The sequence below is a fragment of the Mirounga leonina genome, unplaced genomic scaffold, assembly GCF_011800145.1.
Source record: "Mirounga leonina isolate KUSES-001 unplaced genomic scaffold, KU_Mleo_1.0 Mir_101609, whole genome shotgun sequence".
Taxonomy (NCBI): domain Eukaryota; kingdom Metazoa; phylum Chordata; class Mammalia; order Carnivora; family Phocidae; genus Mirounga; species Mirounga leonina.
This window is the reverse complement of record NW_023270164.1, coordinates 4,198,996-4,223,701: the sequence shown is the minus strand read 5'-3', so window position 1 is coordinate 4,223,701 and position 24,706 is coordinate 4,198,996. Positions and strand designations below refer to the sequence as shown.

At 47.7% G+C, this 24,706-nt stretch overlaps 1 protein-coding gene across 1 annotated transcript in view; it reads right to left on the bottom strand.

Moving 5' to 3' along the window:
• Positions 1-415: 415 nt before the first annotated feature.
• TSPAN7 (tetraspanin 7) overlaps positions 416-24,706 on the bottom strand; it is a 120,619-nt gene continuing 96,328 nt past the window's right edge. The window contains exons 2-8 of the mRNA XM_035003050.1: positions 22,681-22,869; positions 18,913-18,987; positions 16,387-16,482; positions 14,861-15,016; positions 9,212-9,295; positions 1,623-1,698; positions 416-1,401 (exon numbers count right to left, since the gene is read on the bottom strand). Coding sequence (XP_034858941.1) covers positions 1,630-1,698; positions 9,212-9,295; positions 14,861-15,016; positions 16,387-16,482; positions 18,913-18,987; positions 22,681-22,869 — 669 coding nt within the window. The 3' untranslated portion in view covers positions 416-1,401; positions 1,623-1,629. The remainder of the gene's footprint in view (positions 1,402-1,622; positions 1,699-9,211; positions 9,296-14,860; positions 15,017-16,386; positions 16,483-18,912; positions 18,988-22,680; positions 22,870-24,706) is intronic.

Genomic DNA, 24,706 nt, shown 5'->3' with positions numbered 1-24,706 from the left:
ACTGAGTTTCTTCAATCCAGACAAGAAAGAAGGAAAGGAAGAATACATGCTCATTAGAAACAAGGAAGGAAAGAATAGATGCTCATTTCCTTTTTTTTTTTGGTAAATGACATTCAGAGTTTTGAAAACTTTGCTGAAACCTTTCCGCCTCTAGCCTGAAATAATATGAAGCTTCTATTTTTGCAGCCAACAGTAATCCTGTTCATGGTAAATGATTCAAGTTTCTGAAATGTCGGTAAAAAAGTCTGACCCCTCGGCATTTGCACTTGCCCGAGGCTATTTCAGTGGGGTGGGAGCATGCGTGGGGGGGTGTGGCAGCGTGTAAGGTGGTGGTCCACTCCCAATCCCCCGTGGAGCAAGATGAAGTAGAAATTATGTGTTTAGACGCTTCCCCAATAAGAGCAAAACGCAGCAATTGGTAATGATTCTATTTATTAATACATGTATCACAAATGTTCACAATATCAACGCATTCTTGTTGGCATGCTAGACAGAGGCATTGTTTCTTAAGTTCTTCTAAAAATATTTTGACTTTGTTCCCCCTTCACATTCGTTTTTAAACTGAATTGCTGAGGTCCTCGATGTCCGTAATGTCGATGCAAAGAAAAAATACAGAAAGAAGTGAAATAACACAAGAGCAATTAATTGGGGAAGAACGGAAGTATTATTATCTCCTTCACAGGAGGCAACAATACAGCTTGGTAACAGGATTATACAGGGTTTCACCCGAGAGGCATGGGGACCACTAAACTGTCTACACACGCCCAGGCATGTAACAATAATGAGCAAGGAGGCCACCTAACGCTCAGCTATTTCCTTCATGCATGACGCAGGCTTTTTCCTCCTCACGGACCATTACTGATGTCTGTCTTTACATATCCTAGGCAGCCTGAAGAAGGTAGGAAAGAGCCTTAGTAAAGGGAAGACCAAACCAAAGGAGATTAAGCCAAAAGAACAGACAGCTATCAGCTTATCTACATCAAGGGGTATGGCATTTATCAGTCCTGAAGGGTGAGCGGGAACCTTCCACACTACATGCAGGGCCTGGCGGGGCCAGGGATGGTGTGATAACCAGTCACCTACAATGAGCTAGAGTTGGACCAAGTACAGATGAAGGAGATGGCACGCAGGGGGCCTCAGGTGGGGTCCGCTAGGACTGGATGCAGGGAACCCGGCTACACTCTGGCACGACGGGGCTTCACCAAATGGAACGGTACACGGGATGCGGGCTGGAAGGCGGAGCGAGACTGCGCGGGCGGGTCGGTTGCACACTGGCTGGGGGGTTAGGGAGCGCGGGGGCGGGTGTGTTAGGTACTGTGCTCTAACATCCTCTGGAAGTCTTTCAGAGAGTGCTGTGGTTCCTTTTTAAAACAGGTCTCTTATTCCATCGTGCTTGAAAGACTGCGAGAGAAATGAAACACGTGAGTGACTTACGGTTAATAAGGACTTAAAATAAGGTAACAAGCTAAAAGGAGCATTCAGACGTTTCACACCATCCTCCCTGGGCCACAGAAATGAGGTTTCAGCACGTGCGCGGGTGCTACCGAGATCAGGTAGGTTAAGTGGCAGGGTGTGCCCCAGAGGGAGAACCCCGAGATTAAACACTCCCCACATGCACTCACCTTCTCCTTACACCATCTCATACTGGTTGGCCGTGATGAACCGGGACAGACAGCAGGCCAGCAGCATGCCGATCAGCTGTTGCCAGAAGAGAAACGAAGACCACAATCTCAAGTCACTGAACTGCACACTTCTTTGGCCCCCCAGATGTAATTTTTAACAACTGGGGGCTTTCGTATGCGAATGAGGAAAAGGGCACTAAAGAAAAAGATCAAACGTGATTTCCCTGGGGGGCGTCTAAGACTTCGGGAGTCTGACTGCTAGGGCAGGACACCTGGAGGTTCTAGAACCGGCCATGAGGTTCCACTCTAGCGTGCTCTGGCTGCTTAAAAACAACTTTTGACACATAAGCAGTGTTACGATTTGCTCGTGTGTTACGAGAGTAGGGGAAAAAATGGAAGGACCACAGAATTAGTAAGGTATGCCCCAAAAGGCCGAACGTGTGCATCGGGCAGATAGCGCAACATGGTGCGATCCCTCCGCCATCCATGGCCAACAGGATAGTCTTTCTTCCCTTAAGGCAACGAGACACTATTCTTGGCTGGGTGAGTTTGCCAGGTGAGGCAAGAAAGCCATGGCTTGAGAGTGGTAGGTGTTGGGTTAGGGGAAAGGGGACATCAGGCCTTTAATTTCTCTTTGTCTCTAGCCATGTAGATATTTTAGGCCTACGTTTTGGTTTCCACCTCAGATGTGCAGACTCTGGCGCTGTGAGGGCTGGCACCCAGTGCTGGTGCGTCAACCGGCCTTCCAGGTGAGAGAAGCGATTCATCCAGGCCACGCGGGGGCCCTTATCTTACAGGTGGGACACAGGCAGGCACACCGGGTCCCACTGTGGCTTGGGGCAACCCCTGAACACAGCTACCTTTCTTGCTGAAATCCTGGATTCTTATCTTCCTTTTTAAAAGTAAAACTATGCCATGAAATATAAAAACCATAAGTTCCGTCAGGTGAGGAAAAATCACCACCTTATTGAACTCACCCTATCTCCTACCAAGGCTCTGACCAACATCATTTTGTGCCACAAAATTCATAGTATCCTGCCCAAACCACCAAATCACCAAAGGAGCCATGGCTGTAACCTCCACAATTCTGTGCCAAATGACACAAATTAACCCCCCCCCGCCCCCGCACCGTAAGGACTTTGAACCTTGTAGCTTGTCCCTTTTCATTAGAACTGCCATTTTCTGGGACCAACGTACACCGGAACACACTTGATACTTTTTGAGAGAGAGAGGAGAGAGAGAAAGCACAGGTGGGGAGGAGAAAAGGGAGAGGGAGAGAGGGAATCTCAGACGGCTCCATGCCCAGCATGGAGCCTGGCTTGGGGCTCAATCCCACGACCCTGAGATCATGACCCGAGCCGAAATCGAGTCGGACGCTTAACCAACTCAGCCACCCAGGCGCCCCTAACACACCTGATACTCTTAAAAATCAGATTTCAGCCAAAAAAACCCAAGTGATCATTAGACGTATAGCATATTCAAGTGTATCAAGCTATTTAACCCTCACCACATCCCTGTACAATATTACTGTCCTAACCTTCCAGATAAGAACATGGGCTCAGGGGAGGTTAAAGAATTTTCCCCCAAACCACACTGGTAGTTCATCCAGAACTTAAGACTCTACCCTCTTTCCCCTGTCGGAGGACAGCCCCTTTCTTTGCCTCCCCCCACCACCACCCCTACAGCTCAGCCTAGACCCTGTCCTTTTCCAGAATCACTCCTCTGTGTCACACTATCAGGGGTTCCTTCCTGCCTTGACAGCTGAAAATACCAGAATGTGCTTACATTACAAAGCCGGAATTCCTAACTCTGCATATGAGTACCAGCATTATTCTTAAGCACTGGACTTTGTCACAGAAACAAGAACTTCTAAAAATATCAGTACAAATGAAAGCTACTTGCTTTTAAACTTACTGCCTTTTACCTTGAAACTAATAATACAGTATGTGTTAACGAAATTGAATTTAAATAAAAAATTAAAAAAAAAGAAAGATGCTTTTCAAAAAACCAAAACCAAAAAAAAAAACAAAACAAAACAAACAAACAAACAATCAAAAAACCTCACTGTGTTTTATATTTCTGGGGCAAGAACATACCTTCTGTTTGCCCACGGAAGAAGACAGATTTTTAGAATTATTTTTCAAGATCTACTAAGAAATTTGTTTTCCTAAAAAAAAAAAAAAATAGCATCCTGAACTGAGGTTCATAGAAGCTATATGAAAACAGTATTTTGCACACACTGGCTTTTATTGTATTTGATTCTAGTGCAAGAAAAACTAGGATTTGGGGTGTGGTAGGTATTTTGGATTTTCGCAGGGTTACGGATTTCAAATTTGCTCTAGTGTTTTTACCATATTTGAGAGAAAACTTTGACCTCTCACCTCCATAAGTACCAAGTTCAGGGAAAGTCAGGAGCTGGGGCGGAGGGGGGAAGCATCCTATAGTTCATAGTAGCTGTCACCAAGTGATTTCTGGGTACCTGATGGAAAGCCTGTTCAGCCAAAGTCAGGGCCTCTGCCTCAGTGTGAGTCAGGACAAACGCTTGCTTGCCACTAGACCCAGTTCATCTGTAGCCAGAAAAGTCCATCCTTATTTTGATGAACTCTTGTTTCAGGCTAACTATATGGAAAAAGCCCCTCAAAGAGTAGAGGTACGTTCTGTGCCCCTGAGAAGCACGCTGCTGGTGGGTAGCAAGGCTGAAGTAGGCACTAGGCCAGACTTCTGCTTTAAGGCCCGGATGGAGAGAGGAAAAGGGGGGCTCGTCTCTCATGCTGGGAACCCCTCAGGACGGAGACCCCAGAGCCACTCCTCACCATTCCAGTGGCCGGTGAAAGGCCTGGTGCCAGACGGCCTCTGGAGTTTTAGATCAGATTATTTATATTTGGTTGACGAAGACTTTGTAATTCATCTTCATCTAGTTTTTTTTGAGGTGACATTTTATTTTTACCACTGTCTGCCTTGTCAGTACTATATTCTGCTTTCTTTTGGGTCATGGAAACCTCTGGGACGTTCCGCCACTTCAAGAACTGAGAAGCCAGAGAGGGGGAGAGAGAAGAAAAGGCCTCCACTTAAGAGAAGGCTGACTCCAGGCTTTCTCAAGGCCCTCCCACAGAGACAGCCTGACAGGTCGAGCGACATGGGGTGCCCCACTGGGGCTCTGCACTTCACCGGGGACCCAGTAGATGCCAAGAGGTGGGAGAGAAGGGCACGAGAGAGGTGGGGCCCAGGCCAGCGAAGACCAGAGAGGTAAGGGCCAATAGGCCCAGGGCGTCCTCCCTGCCATCACCCTGGGAGGCAAAGGTGGCCCAATTCCCGATTCCAGTCCACAGAGAGGACAGCAAAGTTGTAAAGGCAACTTTCTGAACAAGCAAGCGACAAGCAATAGGTCAAAAGCTTATTAGATCCTTATCATGCCTGTGGAGATGGTATGCTAATGACTGAGGTGGGAGACCAAATAAAACTTCCGTGCCTTGGGCAAGTGCCAAGGAATCTGGTTTGACATAAAACTGTATAAATGCTATACGGGACCATCTCAGGCCCTGAAGATACTAGGGGAATAAGTAAATAGTTCCACTAGCCTTCTTTGGCCATGTCTCATCAAGGCTATGAACAGCTTCGTCCAGCCCTCTACAGGAAAAAGGTCATAAGTCCCAGAAAAGAGTTCCTGGTTCATAATGAATCATCCCAGCAGCCTGTGGGCCCTGAAAGAGGCCCCACAGGGGTGCGGGTCAGGGGATGGATGGGTAGGAGGAGGATCTTTTTTTTTTTTTTTTAAAGATTTTATTTATTTATTTCACAGAGAGAGACACAGCGAGAGAGGGAACACAAGCAGGGGGAGTGGGAGAGGGAGAAGCAGGCTTCCCGCTGAGCAGAGAGCCCGATGCGGGGCTCGATCCCAGGACCCTGAGATCATGACCTGAGTCGAAGGCAGACGCTTAACGACTGAGCCACCCAGGCGCCCCGGATCTGTCTTTTTTGATGAGTACGCTTTTCCTTTCAATTTCACAGACTCAATCCCTTTCATTATAAAAGCACAAGACGAGTTCCCTGTACAGGTTCTCTGAGGCAAGATCAAGGGCGATCTCTGGCCCCAAAGTTTAAGACTGCAGGCCAGGTGGAGGGGTCAGAATTATAAGCCTGGATCTAGAATAGCAGCCCAACCTCAAGCAAGCCACTCAAACCTCCCCTTCTGGAAAATAGCTCTACGGTCCCCACTCAGGACCGTTCTGTGATGTGGAGGATTAACCCAGCCTAGCACGCTCCACGTCTAGTGAAGCTAGACAGACATGTGTCTGTTTCCACTGGATGCAGAAGGCTTACCGCGCCTCGCCTGCAGCGCACAGCAGAAGGCCGGCCAAGGGGAGGGGCGGTGTCTCAAACGGAGTGAGCGGCCAGACTCAGACACCTTCAGCTTTGGCTTCCGGGCCATGTTAGAGGCGGGGTGGGGGGTGATATTCCCATTATCCTCCCTCTCCCTCTCGTGCGTGCACGTGGGCACACTCTGCTTGTGCGTGTCTCCCTCTCCAAGCTCTCTTGAGTAAAAGAGGAGCTGCCAGAGATGCATGGAGGAGGTACCCTAGCAAAACACTCAACTTCCTGCTATGAATTTATAGGGGAGCAGGACCTGCCCATCGAGTCCAGACAAATGGGTTTTCCCTTGAGAGGGCTCAGGCCATGGGAGTTTGTGAAGGAAGTCTTAAATGCCTGCCCAAATCCTGCCACCCCAAAAACAGAACTCAGGGGCTTTAAGTTGGCTAAATGAGCTAACCAGGGACAAAGTTTTTGCATAGTCTGTGGAAAGGCTAGATTTGGCTTAGTTTGCCTTGTACTTTATACCACCTTTATTTCTGACACAACAGATGTGCAAGGCTAGTTTGTTCCCACAGATGATAGCGTGGATGTGGATGTTAGCAGAGCAGGGGAGGGAAAGGGCAAGGAGCAGGTAGAGGGTGGGTGAGGAAAGGGGAAGAGGAAGGGAGAGGAGAGGGAGAAGAGAAAGAGAGAGAGAGAGGGAGGGAGGGAGGGAGAGAACACGTGACAGAGCTCTGTTCTTTGCTACCTACTTTGGCCTCTACTCAGTAGAACCTGCTTCAGTATAGAAAGGCCAAGACATTGACCAACATGAGTGATTCACCTGAATCAGCCAACAGGTGCTAGGTTTTACTCTGACACTGGTCCTAAAAATTTTAAACACATGTGGCTAAAGCTTTGGTTCTGGGTCATTGACCAGGACCGGTATGGCTGGTTCTTCCTGAATAGGCTTCTGGTAAGTGGCCGCCGCTGTCCCGGAGAGGCCTCGGACCCACTGGTATGTGGAAGCCAACTTCAGCTCCTGGCACATCACGCTAGTTAAAGGCAGCTGTGGCTCTTCCTCCCCCTGCCTCCAGTGGAGCATGGCAGGTCCCAAGTCTCTGCCTCACGCACCTGTCTGGTCCCGGGGGTGAATGGTATTGGCTAGGCGATGCCACTGGACTTTGTGTTTTGTTGTCTTAGCCCAACAATGATGTGGTACCTTGATGAGACCTAAAATCTCTGTAGAGTTTCTGTTTGGAGGTTCCCTCAGGGATGCTGGCCCCTCTCTCACTGCCCCAGAGGACCACAGAGCAAACTCCACAATCCCCATGTCAGGGATTTCTTCAAGGTTAGCACAGATGGATTAATGCTCACCGGCAATTTGTCTAAAGCAGAAATCCCCACCCCACCCCACCCCACCCCCTTCATAGGGAAGCATGACAGAGAAGTAGAAGAGAGGTCTTAATCAGATCCTTCATGACTTGGTTCACTTCACTAATGAAAATGGGAGAATCCCCCGTGCCCCTCATGGTCGTGCAGGAACATTCTTAGATGACATGATGTTTTATCCATGAGATTCCAGGCTCTGTGAGGCTCTCTTCTCCCCATGGAGAGTATTGGCATCAGGTCCCTTTATGGTTCTAGGTGAGCCATTAGGGGATACCTCACCTATAGTCCTTCCTCCGAGGGGACAGTCGTCCCCAGCCTCCAAGCACACATCTGGCCTGTCGGTGGCATTAACCTGACCCTGCATATACACGCACAAACGGATGTGCAAGTTCTCTAGTGCACCTTGCACGTCTATATCGGACGCGCGTCCCGGATCTTCTAAAACGTCCCCTGGCCATTACAGACATGTCACTGAAGTGTTATGACTCAAGTAGGATAGCAATTGGAGGAAATTTTGGGCAGCAACTTTTTGGGAAAGGTCTCTGGAGACGAACCGGCACGGTTTGCGGTGCCATCTTGGTTTGCGTGTTGGCGTGTTGAGAGTGTAATTCCCTTCATGAGCTGTAAACCATGAAGAAGCACGGCGAAAGAATTCTGAAGCCACCACAAGGAGCGCGCACTCCCATGGGATGAGCCCGCATGCTCTCGTCAGATGAAATGTCACCTAGGTTTTTGTCACTGCTGAGGAAGAAGTTTGTCAACTGACCTGGGGCAAAACCCTTTCTTTGCAAAAAACTACTAGGGCCACGTTCTAGTCCTTGATCTAAGTGAGGGTGACACAGGTATGTTCACATCGTGCTGATTTATTACGCTGTGCATTTATAATTCACGTATTTTTCTGTATATGCCATATTTCAATTAAAAATTTTGAAGAACGAACTTGGCTAGAACGAATGTGTGCAGGAAGGAAGGAGGTATGGGAGGGGGCAGGGAAAAGGTAAGTATAGTCTGAGAGAGCAAATATAGAATTCAGGCAGGAGAAATTAGAGTGGGGGAGAAATATTACCAAGAGAACGTTCACTGGGCTTTGTTGGAAAAACCATCTGTTGGCCCGAAAAAATTTGGAGTTAAACATACATCAAGTTTTCATTCGGTTAAGTATACACACCAATCCTCCCACCCACAGCACTATCGTTGCAACAATATGATCATTTGGCTGGGAGATCAGAGGCCTGTGGGATACTGTACTGCCAGGTGGAGGGGCCCAAATTTTAGAGTCAGCTTAATCTTGTTCTTTCCTTGAGGACGTGTGGCGCACTTCGTTGGCAGAATGACTTCTTCCATTATTTTATAGAGGCTGCGTGGAGATAAAGGGCTACACAATAGACAAAAATTCCGTTTCCTCGTAAGGAACCATAGTCAAACTTAGGATGAAAGTAATGATTGCAAGATGACGTTCGCTAACTGTAGGCTTTCTGTAAAGGGAGACAGCTCGTGCATAATCGACAGGAACGAAGAACAAAACAGGGACAGGTCAACCAGAAAAAAAAAGCCTCCCCCAAATCCAGATCAGCCATTTGATGTTTGGAGTTGTTTATGCTCCAATTAAGCCAGCACTTTGTTCAGTTAACCTCCATTTGACCTACAGAAGAAGCAACTTGTTTTCTGGAGCTAGTCATTAGTTGAACTGTAACTGATATTCCCTTGATGGCAAAACTTCATTTAAGTTGAAAAAGGAAAATCAATAAACAGATGACCTGAGGACTAATGAGCAAGGAGCTCTGACCCCATCTATCAGCCTCTCCCTAGGCGCAGGGGGGGCAGGCGGGGAATCCGGAGACGGGGGAGGGAAGCTGGGGCAGGAGGCTGGGGAAGGCCAGGCCTGACCGCACAATTACGCAGCCTACCTGAGAGAACGCGATTCCAAAAGCCACTCCAGCAATGATTCCCATGTTGGTCTCCATGAAACTGGTCACCAGATCATAACAACCCTGCAAACAGAGAGAGAGAGAGATGCCTTTCACACCCGGGGCCAGACTGAGCTGTGTTAACTTGCAACACTCCCAACATACACTCCGACCCACAGTTGACAAATACAGCTGCAACTCACCGTAGGAACTCACTAGCATTCTTCCCAAACTTAAAAAAAGAAAAATTTCAAACATACAAAAAGGTACAGAGAGTAGTACCATGACCCCCCCCCCCGGCCCCTCCCCGCCAAGTGACTCTTTCTCTAACCTCACAATGAACATGTGGCCAATCTGGTTTCACTTAAATCTCCTCAACTCTCCTCCCCTGGCTGGATTATTTTAAAGCAAGTCCCAGATATGTAGTTTCATCCAGAAATGTTTCAGTGGTAGGATTTGGTGTAGCAGCAGATCTGTCAGACCTATGAAGCAAACCCCATAGACTCCAACCACACAGAGTCATTCCACATCCTTGCATAGAAAGACTCAGCATAATAAACATGGTTACTAGCATTTTGACAACAAGTGATACAATCTTAGAAAAATAAAGTGAAATTGTCAGGTCACAGGGGGGTGTTTGAGTGCCTGCCACCTTTAAGGTGTCTTGGGGTTCTTTCCAAGGAGACCATTAAGTTTATTTTTTAACAGGGAAAAACCTATGTTTTAAAGTCATCTTTTCCATAAATTTACTATGTGACCTTGAACAAGTCACATCTTTTTTTTTAAGATTTATTTATTTATTTTGAGAGAGAGAGAGGGTGGGGGGAGTGATAGGGGAGGGAGAGAGCAAGAGAGAGAGAGAATCTCAAGCAGACTCCCTGCACGACCCTGAGATCATGACCTGAGCAGAAACCAAGAGACGCCTAACCGACTGAGCCCCCCAGGCACCCCTCACTTCTCCTTTCTAGAGGTCAATAACTTCATCCATAAAATGAAGTGAATTTCCCTTTCATACCATGAAATCTCCAAATGTGATTAAAACCAACACCCATTTTACCAATTTCAATGTTAGTGTAATACTGATAAAGTGAATCACCTTTCTTTAAAATAAATGATATGGCTGGAGTTCAACCATGTTGCTAAACAAGTTTTTTTGCTGTTGTTATCCAGGATTACATTTTATCAGCCTAGTCCATGTAGGAAACACCAAATTTTGTGTATCACCCATAATGCAAAGGCAAAAGCTGACTCTTGCTGTTAAATGCCTGACAGGTCGAACTCGTGTGTGTTTGTGTGTGTGTCTGTGTGTGTGTCTATGTGTCTGTGTGTCTGTGTGTTTATATGTATATTTATTTGAAACTGGGCCAAGTCAGCCTAGATTTCTGAACTGACTTATACTGTCTCAGAAGACATGGTCTTTTTCCAGTTTTCTGAAAAACGGCTTCTACTTGAATGTATAAAGTCTGCAAAAATCAAGACATTAATTTCATAAACAGGGTAAAAAGGACTTTTGTTTATCAAGAAAGGCACACTAAATTGCAATAATATCTGAAGACCACAAAAAACCACGTCTCCCATATTGAAATTCAAAATTTAGCAATTTAACATTTCTCAGAGCTTATGACAATTCTACCAGTGCTGTACCTCCTAATAAGTGATATTTTATGCATCTGCAGTCTGTCTGCAGAGGAGAAGTGCATTAACTTAGCAGCACTTTGATACGTGTTTTCAATGCAATGGGCCAACTATACTCCTTGGTTAGCTGATGCAAATTTGAAGGCCGGGGGCGGGTGGGAAAGGAAATCTGTTTCTGCTCATGAGGAATTCTGAAATTTGATTCTCCCTTTGTAGTAGAAGACTGCTGGCTGATTTCATTTTTACTAGTGAAAGTATCTATCACACTACTTTCCAAAAGGTAGTGGAAGGGCGAGCAGGTTGGGTTAGGAAGAATTCAAGGCGAGAGGAGAGATGGATATTGGAACGCTTTCCTGGATGGTAGCAGCTAAGACCACGTTTTGCCCAGGTGGCCATCATGACCGTATCTTCTCCCCCACCCCGGTGATGGTCGGGTGGAGGGATGAAGTTCATTCAGTCCAACGCCAGTGGTAGGTCACCTCAAGATATGGAAACCCAAACCCAACAATAAAGACCAGAGAAAAGCGAGGTGGGTGACTTTCTTACTCTGCAATATATCTTGGCATAGATATTTTTCCTATGAACTTCGATTCTGCATGTAAGTGGAATATATTTTTCTGATGTATGATTTCTGTTCCATTTGTAAGAGACTCAGAGCAGAGTCAATCACATTGTTGATAAGCCCACTCCAACCAGCAGGAGAAACTGGAAACATGCGGTCTCCGTCATTAGTGCAACTGTGACGAAATCGTTCTCTCTCAACCTTGCTCCTCAAAGTGGGGCTCTTCCAGGGGCAGCAGCAGCCCCCAAGAGTTTGCTGGAAATGCAGAATCTGAGGCCTCGCTCCGGACTCCCTCCATCAGAATCGCCAAATCCCTGGGTTGTTCATTTTTTAATGAATTTTAATGAATGTGACCACTATCTCTAGATGTTTCAGCGGCCCTTTAAAGCTTGAGGAGCACCCTTCTAGAAGAAAAGTTCTCCCATGGCTTTTCACTCCAAAGAAGATAATCCTATCAGTAGGAGGGTTCCTTAAAATGGGAAGATAAAAGTGATTTCACTTCTTTGTCGTTTTCTAAACAGTATAAGAGCAAGGTTGAAATCAATGCTTTCCATCTCTGGATTCCTCTGTTACTCACCAGGCGGACCGGTGAGCCCATTCTCCAGGTCTTAGCTCAGATCTGTAGATAGCAAGGCCATGTTTGCATTCCACCTCACATTCCGCACTACACCATGATCTTATCTGCCCACAACAATCTCTTTTTATTTCCTCAAATGAAAGCCTGGTGGTCAGGTGTGAGAGAAACCTACAGAGACCTGCTAAGTGTCCTAGGAAACATCCAGAAACAGAACAGGTCCTTTGCTCGCCCTTTCTGCATGTTGAAACCAACACAGTCACCAATGGGAAACATCCCTCTCGCCCTTGCTCTTTAAAAATGTCAAGAATTCTGATGGAGTAGGGGCTCAGTCAGTGCTGTCAGCCATGTGAACTTGCAGATATTTCAACATCCTGCTGGCAAAACCAAAATAAATCCCATCCCCTACACAAAACAATAAACATCCTGTTTAGCTAGTCTCACCTCCCTCCCGCTCTCTCCCAGTGACTTATACAAGGCAGGTTTCTCAGGCTGCCAGGTGAGAGCCAAGAGTCATCTTTCTGTGCCATTAAATCATAGGGTTCAAGACACAAAAAGATCGGCAAGGATTTAGAATGCATGTATTCCAAACAAGAGGATTCCGTAGAACTACAGGGGGGCAGTAGTTAAGCCTCCTGGGAGAGGGAGTCAGAAGAGGGGGGCTAACATTTATGAGCATCTACTATTAGTGTATTCATCCCAGCCCTATCTCCTGCCTTTTATAGTGAGGCATCTGAGACTCAGACCCGGGCCTTCATTTGTCCCAGAGTTCCGCGTGGGAATGAAATGGGAACATCTAATGAGACTCAGTAGACAAATTTCAGTCTTTACTCACTTTCTCTCCACAGAGAAAGCCAGGTTGGAGAAGTTAAGCCCCTTTTCCAGGTATCTGAGGTACCCAGGAAAATGTAAATCAAGCAGGATGGGGGTGTGGTGGAGAGGCAGGGAGTGAGGTCAATTTGCAGGTTATCAATGAACGAAATGAAAAAAAGAAAATGCTACCCTATCTTTCTTTCTGGAAGTAATTCTAAAGATCACAGAGATGCACTATAGGATAGGACTCTAAACTAGCTTTTGAAGACTAACAAAAGATCTTCCCTCTGAGGACCTGCTGCATCATTCCTAATAAAGGACAGTGTGGTATATAGAGGGAGACAAACTCCACCATCACCCTGGTGCTGTTTACATTGCAGTTGACACTGAACATCACACTTAACATTTCTCCGGTCCTTACTCCGGGGCCGGGCCCTGTGCTTTAGCTACTTTATCTCGTTCAGTCCTCCTATCAATCCTAAGAGGCAGGAATGATCATCTCCCTTTTACAGCTGAGAAAAATAAGAAAATAAGACTGAGAAAGGTCACCTCTTGCAGGTGGCTGAACCAGGATTTAAACTGGAGTCGGACGCCAGAGCCCATGCTCTTGACTTCTAGATCCCCAGCTTTCACAAAGGAAAAGGAAGCTTGGGGGTAAAAAAAAGACTACCCGGGCTGATGGTTGCTGCTTCTACAAAAATCCTCCCGAGGCTCTGTCGTGCCCAAACGTCACTGCCTTAAAGTGCTTCTTGCCTTTTATAAATTGGAGCATCCGTTGGAGCTGGGTATGCTCAGTGCTTCGTAAAATGGCAGCCTAAGGACATCTCCGGGGGCTCAGTGGGGATGCCCCTGAAGAGACCAGAAGTCACCTTACCGATGAGAGGCAAAGGAAGCCTCAACCTTTGGGTTCTTAAGAAAATTCCAAGAGGAACAGATGTCTTCTCAGCTAAGACAAGAAGCGGTCAGTACGGAACATCTTATTACCTCTCATCGCACCAATAGCAAGTAATAAGCCCAGGATGACAAAATGAGCTTCTAGAATGGCAACAATGCCCTGCAGCATTTATGCTACAAATACCAACATTAAATGGGTAAGAATACAGAAACTGTCTCTTAACAATCTCATCTTGAGAGGATGGCTATCTTCTATGCATTATTCAGCAGTTGGCCCAGATCACGTCAAGTGTTGAAGAACTTGGAAGAATAGAATTTTTTTGAGTAAGAAAAGAAAATTTACCTGATGGCTGCATAACAGCAGGTAAAGTCAACAGCAGGGTTGGTTTTTTCCCCTCCCTTCTGTTTTACCAAAACATATTTTCTATGTGGCATTTCTCGAAGTGTTTAAGAATACGGACACACTTCATACACGTTTTATCACGCCTCTGCCATATTCTCTGTGAAGTGGAAGACAGAATTGGTCTTCCTTCTGGCAACTGAAATTTTATTTCCCTCATTTTCACAATGTATTACCTTTCCAATTTCTTTTAGCCAGTTCTCTCTCTCTCTCTCTCTCTCTCCCCGCCTCGCTCTCTCTCTCTGATTTCTTTGGGACTCAAGATGCTGACAGTGAGTTGAAGTGGAGTTGCTGATTTCTTTTCCTAGAGCGGAGAGCACCCTCAAATAAAGGCTACCCTCCTGGCAGAAGCAGATGTTGTCTGTCAACTCTCGTCCCCCTTCCTGCTAAGGACTGGCATCCAGCTGTGAATAAGTCCATGTTTAGAAGGTAGATTAAGCAGAAGAAAGACAGCCAGAAAGAAGAAGGGCCACATTCCCTGTCTGACACCAGCACCAGGTGAGCAGGAACGGCTGCTCAACCTCCCTCCCTGTGCCTGGTCGGTTCTTGCTGAGTCACAGTTGCCCCTCCAGAAGGGGACAGCCTCGGGTGCCTTGTCCCAGGCGGTGAAGGGCCACGGGGAAAGATCCTGCACGCTTGCCTAGACTACCATTTCTAACCCATTTGTCCCAGTTTCACAGAAACAAATCCACCCAAAGCCCCAGCGCCCCCACCCCCCCTCTGCCCCCAAACATTCACCACGGATGCCGTCAGGGGTGAGAGGAAGCCTACCTTCTGGTTCACTTTGGTGGCAGCCACAGTCAGATTGTGTAGGTCCTGGGGATTGCAGTCGGTTTCGTTCAGGCAGCAGCTCGGGGGGATGCCGTGCTCAAGGAAGTAGGGACTGGCACTCCAGTTGGTGTAGTTCTGCACGCCACAGCAGCTCAGCTGTCAAGGGGCAAAGGGAAAGACCCGAAGTGTGTGGGTCACAGACACCATGGTCCTCCGCCTCAGCGCCCCAGGCCGTTTAAATGAGAAACTCGGCCCAAGGCCCCAAGTCAACAGGCACAGCTTTGGTGAGTAAAGGCGAGCTGGGGTTCCACTAACGCTCATACTCCCTGGGAAGCCCGACTGAACCGAGAGAAGGAAGTCAGTCTGAGACTGCATGTTGTGTTAGCTTCCTTACCATGTCTACAAAGTAAAGCAGGGCTTCTCGGGCCTGGTTCCGCATCGACATCACCTATGTGGGCTGGCCGCTCTTATAGGTATGGAGCGACTAAATCCAGCTCATGGATGGGGAAGCCGAGACAAAAATGGCTTTAAAGAGCTCTTTTTAAGGCTTATAGGTCACAGGAGCTATGCCAATAGTAAATGGATTGGGGGCGGGGGGGGAAGGAAGAGAAAGGAGGGAAGAGGAAGAGAGAGCTGGTGTTGGTAAACTATAGCCCACCCGCTATCTGCTTTTGTAAATCAAGTTTTGGGGGGACACGGCCATGCCTACCCCTTTACAGACTGACAGCACGGCCCTCAAAGCCTAAAATAGTGACCACAGGACCCTTTCCAGAAAAAGTGCGCCAACCCCTGACATAGAGAATGTTAAAGGAAATGGGGCAAAAGTAGAAATGAATTACTGAATCTGGGTAAAGGGCATACAGTTCCTTATACTCTTCTTGCAACTTTTCTGTTGAGTTTGGAATGTTATCAAAATGCCAAAAAAAAATACTGCTACTGAAGTAAAAAACAAAACAAAACATGCAACCCCCTCCCCCCCGCCACCAACCAAAGAGCTCCCCAGGTGATCCAGATGGGCCGTGAGGCTTGAGCACCAGCACCTGACCCCCTGAGCACCAGGCAGGGGGCAGCTACTTCTCTCACCTCCTCTACAAAGCACCAGGCAGCCTGGGGCAGTCCCACTCCTGCCAGACCCTCGGCTTCTCCCAGATGCACTGTCCACCCCCACTACGCTGCCCACACCAGGAAACACAGCTCACTGGAGCTCTCCACTCAGCCTAAAGACACCACTTCTAGAATGCCAGCCTTTGGGAGCCAATGCTAAGGAAGGTCACTCATCGCCTCCTTTCCAAGACTTTGGATATTAAGGGCAAGCTAGCTTTCCTTGGGATGCTCATAATTCATCCTGATGAAAGAAAAGCCACAGGTACTGGTCCCTCTTGATGCTGATTACGCGGATAACTGGACCCTAGATGAGCACTGGGTGCGAACTCTTAGAAATGGAACTGAAGGACAGTAATCAATAGCAAGTGCTGATGGGCCCATGCCCCCAGCAGCCCCCAAGTCTAAGGCCTGATGTCACTTACGCTGCGCTGCACGTGATCCACCGCCCGGCTCCTCTCATCATTGCCGTTGTAATTCTGCATGGCATCCGTGTAAGTCCTCAGGAAGGTATCCTTGATCTGTGGAAGGCAGGAGGAATGTGGTTCCGGTCCACCGCCACCCAAACGGACTCAGATTCATACCAACTTCTACCCCCAAAATGGCCTCTTCTGAAAAGTCTCTGAATCAATGTAGGCCACGGAGGGAATGCCCTGTCTTCTGAGACAAAAGATCTCAGAAAACTCGCTGAGGGATTTATTAGCTCAGGAATTTTTTTTTTTTTTTTAAATGTTTTCCTCATCCCCAATCCAGAGAAAGAAGCCCGCCTCATGAAATGACCCACTGACGTGGCCAGTTTCTGAAAGAGTGTGACAGTGAGCCCCAACCACAGGCCTGGCTTTTCTCCTGATTTTCTTCGAATTGACTGATGGCCACCTTTCTGTCTGTAACTTTTCCTGCCCTCACTCAGAAGAATAACAAAGGGCAGGCCACTGGAAGGCAGGAAGACTGATGGCGCTGTGACCAGACACGGATCCCTGTTCTGGTAGACAGGAGTAGGGCAAAACCAACCTGCACTTAACCTGTCTCTACTGAGGCCAGAAAGAGAGGCAGAGGGACGTGAACTTTTCTTGTTATGGGGTAGTTCACAAAACCCTTCCTCCTCCTCTGGCAGCACATTTGGCCGTGGGTTAACTTTCAAGCTCTGTTCCCCTGGAAACCTGCTGAAGGGGGAGCATCAGGTGTGTTACCAGGCAACTCCCCACGTCTGGTGAGACTGCCCCCGATTGCTGAAACGACTCTGGGGTGGGAGGACAGCAAATGACACTAATTGCCTGGTGGGAAGCTTTGGGCTAAGTACGGTGACTCTCTTACAGAGGCATGCTCCTTGCTGAAATACCAGGCGCTCTGCCCATGGTACAGTTAGTTACAAGAGATCAATGGACACTAGTCACATGGAGCTTCTAAGCCAAGGTAGATACCACACCTGGCTGTGTCCTTTCATTTCACTGCACCTGCACTGTCTCTGTGGGGTGGGCACGGAATAGACCCTGGGCCATGTTGAGGCCTTCCACAGGAGAAACAAGCCCCTTGCTGGTGGGCAAAGGGTGGCTTCACACCCCCCCCCACCCACCACTCACCTCAATGTGTCAGATGCACAGAGGTGAGGTAGATGAGGGTGTCCAGGCCCTGGGTATCCCTTTCCCCACCCCCCAGGGAGCCCAGTCATGGCAGCACGTGGGAGGAGAGGGGGCAAGGGCTCAGCTTTGTCTGGGGAGTTCACACACGTGTTGGGGGCACCTCTAAGGCTGTGGAGGCCAGGACTTCATTAGGTTTCACCTCGCCTGACAATAAGAATGGGGAATCTAATTCCAGATGCAGCACCCATATACAAAATAGGTTCTAGAAGTCGGCCTTGACACCGGGGATCGCACCTCCAGTAAGGGGAAGACCAGAGCAATGGGAAAAAGGGGCAGAAAGTGCCACGAGCAAGCTCACTGGGAACTGAACTTGGCCAAGCACAGAAGCAGGGTCTGGGACAGATCATGCCAGGCGTTCAACAGCCTCAGTGCGTTTTCCACCTTTATCTTGCTGTTCTTTTGTTTTTCCTTTCTAACACACGCATCTCTACTTCTGGCTTTACTGCTATTTAGAGGGTACAATAACGGACTGCGGGGGGAGTTAGCGCTAGTGCTTTATTGTAGCGCGTACTCTGTCTGACCTGTCACCCCTATACACATCTGACAGGGGACACCGTGGTGGCTACAGACAGCATGAGGGCATCTCATCTCTGCCTGAGTGTCTACCCATTGTCTTAACAGAGCATCCACAGTGACAGTCCATGGGAGGAGGGCCACACAGGATACAAAACAGCCAGCCATGTCCTTGAAACCATAGTTAGGATCACAAAACACTACTCAGAATTCTTTTTCTCCAGCCTCCGAAGTCTAAACTATTACGTGTCAGTTAGAAACAAAGCCATGTAGGGGTTTCAGATCATGATAGCCCTCTTCTCTATTGCCCTTGCCACCACACAGAGTAGCAGGGCTCCTCGCTCCTGGGCTTGGCCTCTACCCCCCAGTCGGCAAGGGGCGGCCCCCAGGGCTCTGAGGAGGGAAGTGGGGAGCGTAGGCTATTTGGGGGAAATCAAGCAGTCACAGAAATCTCGTTTATAGACACCCACTTGTGCCTTGCTGAGGCTGCTATTTTAAAAGGAGTATATTTGATCGACACCAAAGGTCACTGCTTTAAAACAAGGTAGAGAATCATTTCCTGCAGGAGCTATATCACAAAATAGAATGAGGATCAACAACTAAGGTTTTGAGTCTGGTGAAATTCCTGCATTTAGATTTTTATTGGCATTTCAGCCCCTATGAAGTGACATTTGGAAAACAGCGATACCACTGGAGATGCCAACTGGCCTCTATGTGCCCCTCACACATTACGAGAGGTTTCAAAAATCCTCCTCCCAAAGACCCTCCAACCGAGTTCTCTACGTTGTGTACACTCACCTCATGACGGAACACAAACCCAGAAATGCCAGCTACCAGCTCAGCCAGGAACACCAGCGACAGAAACATGGCATACTGAAAATCAAGCACACGGGGACAAAGGCAGACACGTTAGGATTGGGACGAGTGCTCCTTTGGGGTAGGTGACTTCTCCATCACAGGGAATCACACAAATCCTCATATCCCCCAGACAAAGTTGAGGAAAAGTTTAAAAATACTCTTGTCCAGATTTCCCCACATGAGCCTCAATATAGAAATGTGTCTATTTAATATGCATAAGCATTTTGGACCACACATGCTGAGGAGAGCTCATCCGGAGACTCAGCTCAACCAGGAGAAATCTGGAAGGGCTTTTTATAACTCAGGTATCCGCTATTTTTGATGTTAGAATTGTTGAGCAGAAGGTACTCTGGGGGAAAAAAAACAAGTACTCTGGAGGTTCACAGTTCTGCCCTGTCTGGGGGTCTTTCATACCACCTTCCCCAGGATGGTCAGCTGACGTCTGCGGGCACCCTTCATCTGGCTTCTGCAAGCTTAGCATAGTCCCTCCACCCGTGTACCCCTAGCGGCCCATTCAGTTTCCAAGCTTTCCCATTGCTGGGAAGACTTCCTTTCTCTTGGCCACAGTCTGCCTACTTGTAACTTCCACTCCCTGGTGCTAGAACGGCTTTCAGAAGATCTGACAACCAGCCCAACCTTGCTCCTACACAAGGGCCCTTCATATGTGTGACCACTTCCATGATGTGAACCTGCTGCTTCTCTTCGTTTCAGTAAATCCCTCCGGTTTTCTTGAGCACATCTCCTAAAATGGCTTCAGATCCCCTTCCTTTGCAACTGTATGAAGCCCATGCTGCCAGAAAGACCAGAATGCACACGGGTCAACGTTCTTCCTCAATATGGTGATCAGCCTTGAGTGTAGCACTTAGAGCAGGGGCCAGGGGGCTACTTCCCTCTCTGATTCCGCACAGCGTGTGGAGTTGATAGCCTTTAAAAAGCAAGTAAGCTACGCGACTGTTTGTAAGTATCTAAAACCCTTAGTGCTTCTTATTTGTTTCATGCTTCCTGTTCTTTCCAAGTTGACTGTGTGTGTGTGTGCGCGCGCAGGGATAAATTACACGGTACTTATGAGACATTAAGGGTTTCCATTTTTGTGGCTTTGAAAAGCAGATAAAAGGAAAGAGAAGGGATCCTTTTCCTACAAGGCGTATGTCTTCCAATCTGTTTCTTCTCATCTCAAAATGAAATATAACAGTCCTGAATGTTTGCAATGGTCCTAGGTGATGCTGTAGAATTTGGATAGACTCGACGTGGTCGTGTTACTTATTTGTAGAGTGTACATATGTGCACAGGATCATAAATTATTTTTCTTGGGTAGTAGCACATGTTAAAAGGAGAAAATGCTGGCTTAAAAGGCCAATTTTGTTTGAAATCTTAACAAAAGTCTCTACACACACTTAAAGCACAGCCCCTAAAATCGCAAACACAGTTATGAGTAGAATGCCCCGCGTACATGACATCTGTCTCTCAACTTAGTACAAAATGCAATGAAAAGCACATGTGACTCCAGAGAGAGTCTCACCCCAGGCCTAGAATCCACCAGAAAGTCCTGTGGGAAAGTAACTGTCAGGAGGCAGGTGGGAAAAAGGACATTTGACTACGTGATCAGATGTCCTCCTAGGTTTACATCCTAGCTTTGTTGTGGGCTAACTGTTAGGAAAGAGGCAGCCAGCCACTCTGGGCCTCCATAAAGTGAAAATAGTTATTTTCAGTTGTTTTGCAATTAATGAGGTTAAATGAGGACCATAACATTCTAGACTGACAGTTAATCAGTGACTTCCGCTCCTGTCAGCCAGATCAGCAGTTTCCTGTCTCTGGGAAGTTCCCTGTTTCTGGGAGCTTCCAGAGAACAGCTGCTTCTCCTTCAGAAGGCCTTGGCCAAAAGCCTACTGGGGAAAGCTTGTACTAAATATAGGTGGTAGGGGTCGAGTTTTCCACATGTGAAAATACTGTAGTAGAGAGAGTCCTGGCTTTGGAAGGAGATGTCTATGGGTCCAATCCCAGCTCTCCCCACACTAGCTGGGTGAAGCTGGGCAGGTTATGCACCAAGTACAGCATCTAGCAGAGAAAAGGAATTGGTGTTTTTTAAAAGACCAAAGACAAAAACTAAACAAAACCTCCAAAACTTCTCTCCAAAGGCTCACCTGCTAGTGAGCTCACAATTGGTAGGAGGAAATGGCAGAGTGGTTTGAAACTGCCTTCAGCAGAGTCCAATGCTATTCTTTCATATGTGGGGACAGAGGCCCAAAGAGGCTACATCCCTGCCACTAAAGACCTAAGCCAGGTCCCCTTTCTTCTTGTTTGGACAGATAGATTCTTAGCCATCTTCCTTTTTTATGCCTCTGAAGTAAATTCTCCCCTTGCTACTCATTGCACTAAACGCGAGGCTCCCAACCCTTGCTGTACCATCGAATCCTCTAGAGAGCTTCCGGAGAATGTGATGCCAGGGCCCCAATGCCACAAATCCTGGTTCAGCTGGCCGGAGGCGGGACCCCTGGCGAAGGTGTTTTTCGAAAACTGCCCAGGTGATATAAGCAGGCATGCAGAGTTGAGGACTCGACCAAAAGCCATCCGTGTGCTTGTAAGAAACCCTAGAAGGTGGACCCAGGGCGCTAGCATAGAGTGGCAGGTGACAGCAGCAGAAATGCCTCTGTGTGGCCTCACTCTGGCTTTTCCACCAACCTGGAAAAACCCGTGCTGGCCAGGGCATCAGCCTCCTGCATGGTCTGCAGGATGGAAGTGGCCAGAGCAAACGCTACCTCCATGAGGTTGTCAAGAGAGACTAATCGGTGCCACTTTGGAAGGTGGTTCCTTTGGAGTGAGTCACCCCCACCCCCATATCTGTCACTAGAGGGTATTAAATGTCACCCTAACTTAGGGCTAACCACAGCACTGAGGGACTCTCCACTCTCCCCTTTCACAAAATGAGGCGTCTGAAAGAAATCTCTTTAAACACAATGTTCTTTTGAGGAGAGGCCCTTGGTACCTTTTATCTATAAAATCCTTTAATGTTAATGCTCACTGATGAAGAGCATGGGCGGTGAGTGGACAATTAGGCAATGAGTCTACCAAAAACTTAAGAATCATGGTAACAGCCTTATGACACCCTGCCCCTTACCCTTTGGGAAACATCATGCTGTGTGTGTCCTATTGCAGTGAAGGCACCCAGCCCTGGGCCTGGTAGCCAACATTTGGCATGGCATCAACCCTCTGTTGAGTGGGGAAGCTCTGGCTTAGCTCCACTCCCATAGCGCTGAACTGGGGTGCACAGGTTGAGAAGAACATGCCCAGGCAGCCAAGCATGGCCAAGTTCAAGGAGGCAGAATGTATTTCTCCAGTGGGAACTTGAAGCCGAAAGGCTGCTGATGTTTGGGATGCTGCCTTGCCCACCAAAGCTGCACATCACACACCTGAAGAGATTTCTAAGAAGGAATGCAAGACTGGACCAAGGCATCTCGCCATGAGGATATAAATGGCTTCTGAGAACCACAGGCTGCTGCTTTGTCACCACCTACCTCGAGGGACCAGAACTGGATTTTTTTGTGCCAGGCTGTGTTTGGGGTTGTTTTGCCCTCTAAGGGATTAAAGGGTGGATTAGGTAAGAGTCTGGACTAAAATTAGAGTCCATGCATATTGACTTGTCACTTTCATGTGATTTATATTTTTTCACAAAGTCGTTGAAAGAGCAGTGTTCTGTTGTGACAGACTCACCAGTTTCAGCATCCACGGGCTACCACGGCAGGTCGCGAAGCATCCAAACAGGCCAAAAACCACGATAGTGGTGCCAGTTCCGATGAGCACGTAGGGAGCATTTGTGGAGTTCTCAGCAATCAGGGAGATGTAGGTGCCCAGAGTGAGTTTGCCCCAGACTCCAACAGCCAGCAGGATCACCCCAGTGATCTGAAAAGGTGGAGGGGAGGAGAGAAGGGGCTATGAAACTGTGAAGGTGAGAATCGACACCCTCGATGTGGCCTGGATGTGAAGACTCGTATTTCCGTGGGCAAGTGGCACTTGCTTCAGGAGTCCCTGAAGCAGCGGAAGCGTCGGAGACCCGTCACTCAAGCCATCCCAGACTAAAGACACTTGGGTTTTGTACAATTAGATCTGGCCCTTACACAAAGCCATATGTGGTTACCACATGGATTGCAAGTCTAGCCGACAACAAGGAACCTTTTTTTAAATCTGTTTCTGAAAAATGCATGTTTGTGCTAATACAGGTCTCAGAGCCCTCCCAGGCCTGGTCGGAGAGCCGCCACCCAATGCTGAGCTGGGCATAAGGCCATTAAGAATGTCGGCCACCCTCTTCAATGGCACGTGTGGATACGGTACGTTTTAAGGACATTTTGCATGATGTTTTAAGGAGCAAGATGATTTTCTTTCCCTGTTAGAACAAAAATCTCTACAAAAGCAAAACATTCAAAATATTTTTGAATCCCTATTGATACATTGCCTTATTTACAGTGCTTTATTCAATATAAAACAACAGAAGAATCTGAAGATTTCCTGGAATTAGCAATAATGCGATTTGGCAAATCCCACAGATCAGTCCAAAGGAAATCGCCACAGCATGTCTAAACTACAAGGACCTTGCATCAATCAGGCCCTTACTTTAGGGAACAGACTTGGGGCTACATGCTATGCTTTACCCTCCACCCCCGGCAGGCCACACGACCCAGCAGCTACAGCTGCTAAAGCCAGTTGTTGACTTTGTGTCTCTATCTCCCAGCTCGGCTCGACTTCAGTTTGCCAATAGCTTAGCCACTCGTCCAAACGGACAGCCCCCTAAATGCCACCTCTTCTGACACCTCATGAGGCTCGAAAGAAGCGTGGGTGTCCAAAGGAGCCCTTTCCCAAGTTCTGTCCCACCCTATCACCCAATGTCCTATAGCAAATGCCTCAGCTTCCTGTCCAGCCTGGCCATCCAAGTGAGGAGGCATGATGAGAAACAGGAGCGAAGCAGGTCTCCCCTGTCCATCAACACACTGTCCCAAATATGCCCCCACCCCACTTGCCTCTCTACTCTGTAGAACCATCACCATGAAAGACAGAATTAAAAGCTTTGAATCAGAAAAAGATTGAGAGACTAGTGCTAGTTTTGTAAGGGGAAGGCGAATGAATGTGACGTGATCTTGAGGAGAAAGCGTTTGACACTAATATTTGGGAGAAGGGGGCCCAGGGGAGGTCTACCGCCTTTGAAAAGTTCCATTGGGGGATGGCCTCAGTGAGTTAAGAGAACCAAGGCCAGAGGCTGCCAAGAGTTTCAAGTCCTCTGCTGACACCTGGTGGTTGCTAAAGAAAGTAGCTCCCTTGAACAGCCTTCTTCCGCCATAGGGAAGCATAAAATGGAAACATAAAATGCTTTTCATCCACCAGAAGCAAAAGTTAAGATTCACTTCTCCGGGGCGCCTGGGTGGCTCAGTTGGTTGAGCGACTGCCTTCGGCTCAGGTCGTGATCCTGGAGTCCCGGGATCGAGTCCCGCATCGGGCTCCCTGCTCGGCAGGGAGTCTGCTTCTCCCTCTGACCCTCCTCCCTCTCATGCTGTCTCTCATTCTCTCTCTCTCAAATAAATAAATAAAATCCTTAAAAAAAAAAAAAAAAGATTCACTTCTCCGCTCATTAGGGGTGAGAACGCAGTGAACATTAGGGAGAAGGGAGAGTGCCTGGATTATCTTTTATGTCTCAATGCTTAATACAGTGCCAAACACGGCCATTTCACTTCTCTGGGTCTTAGAACAT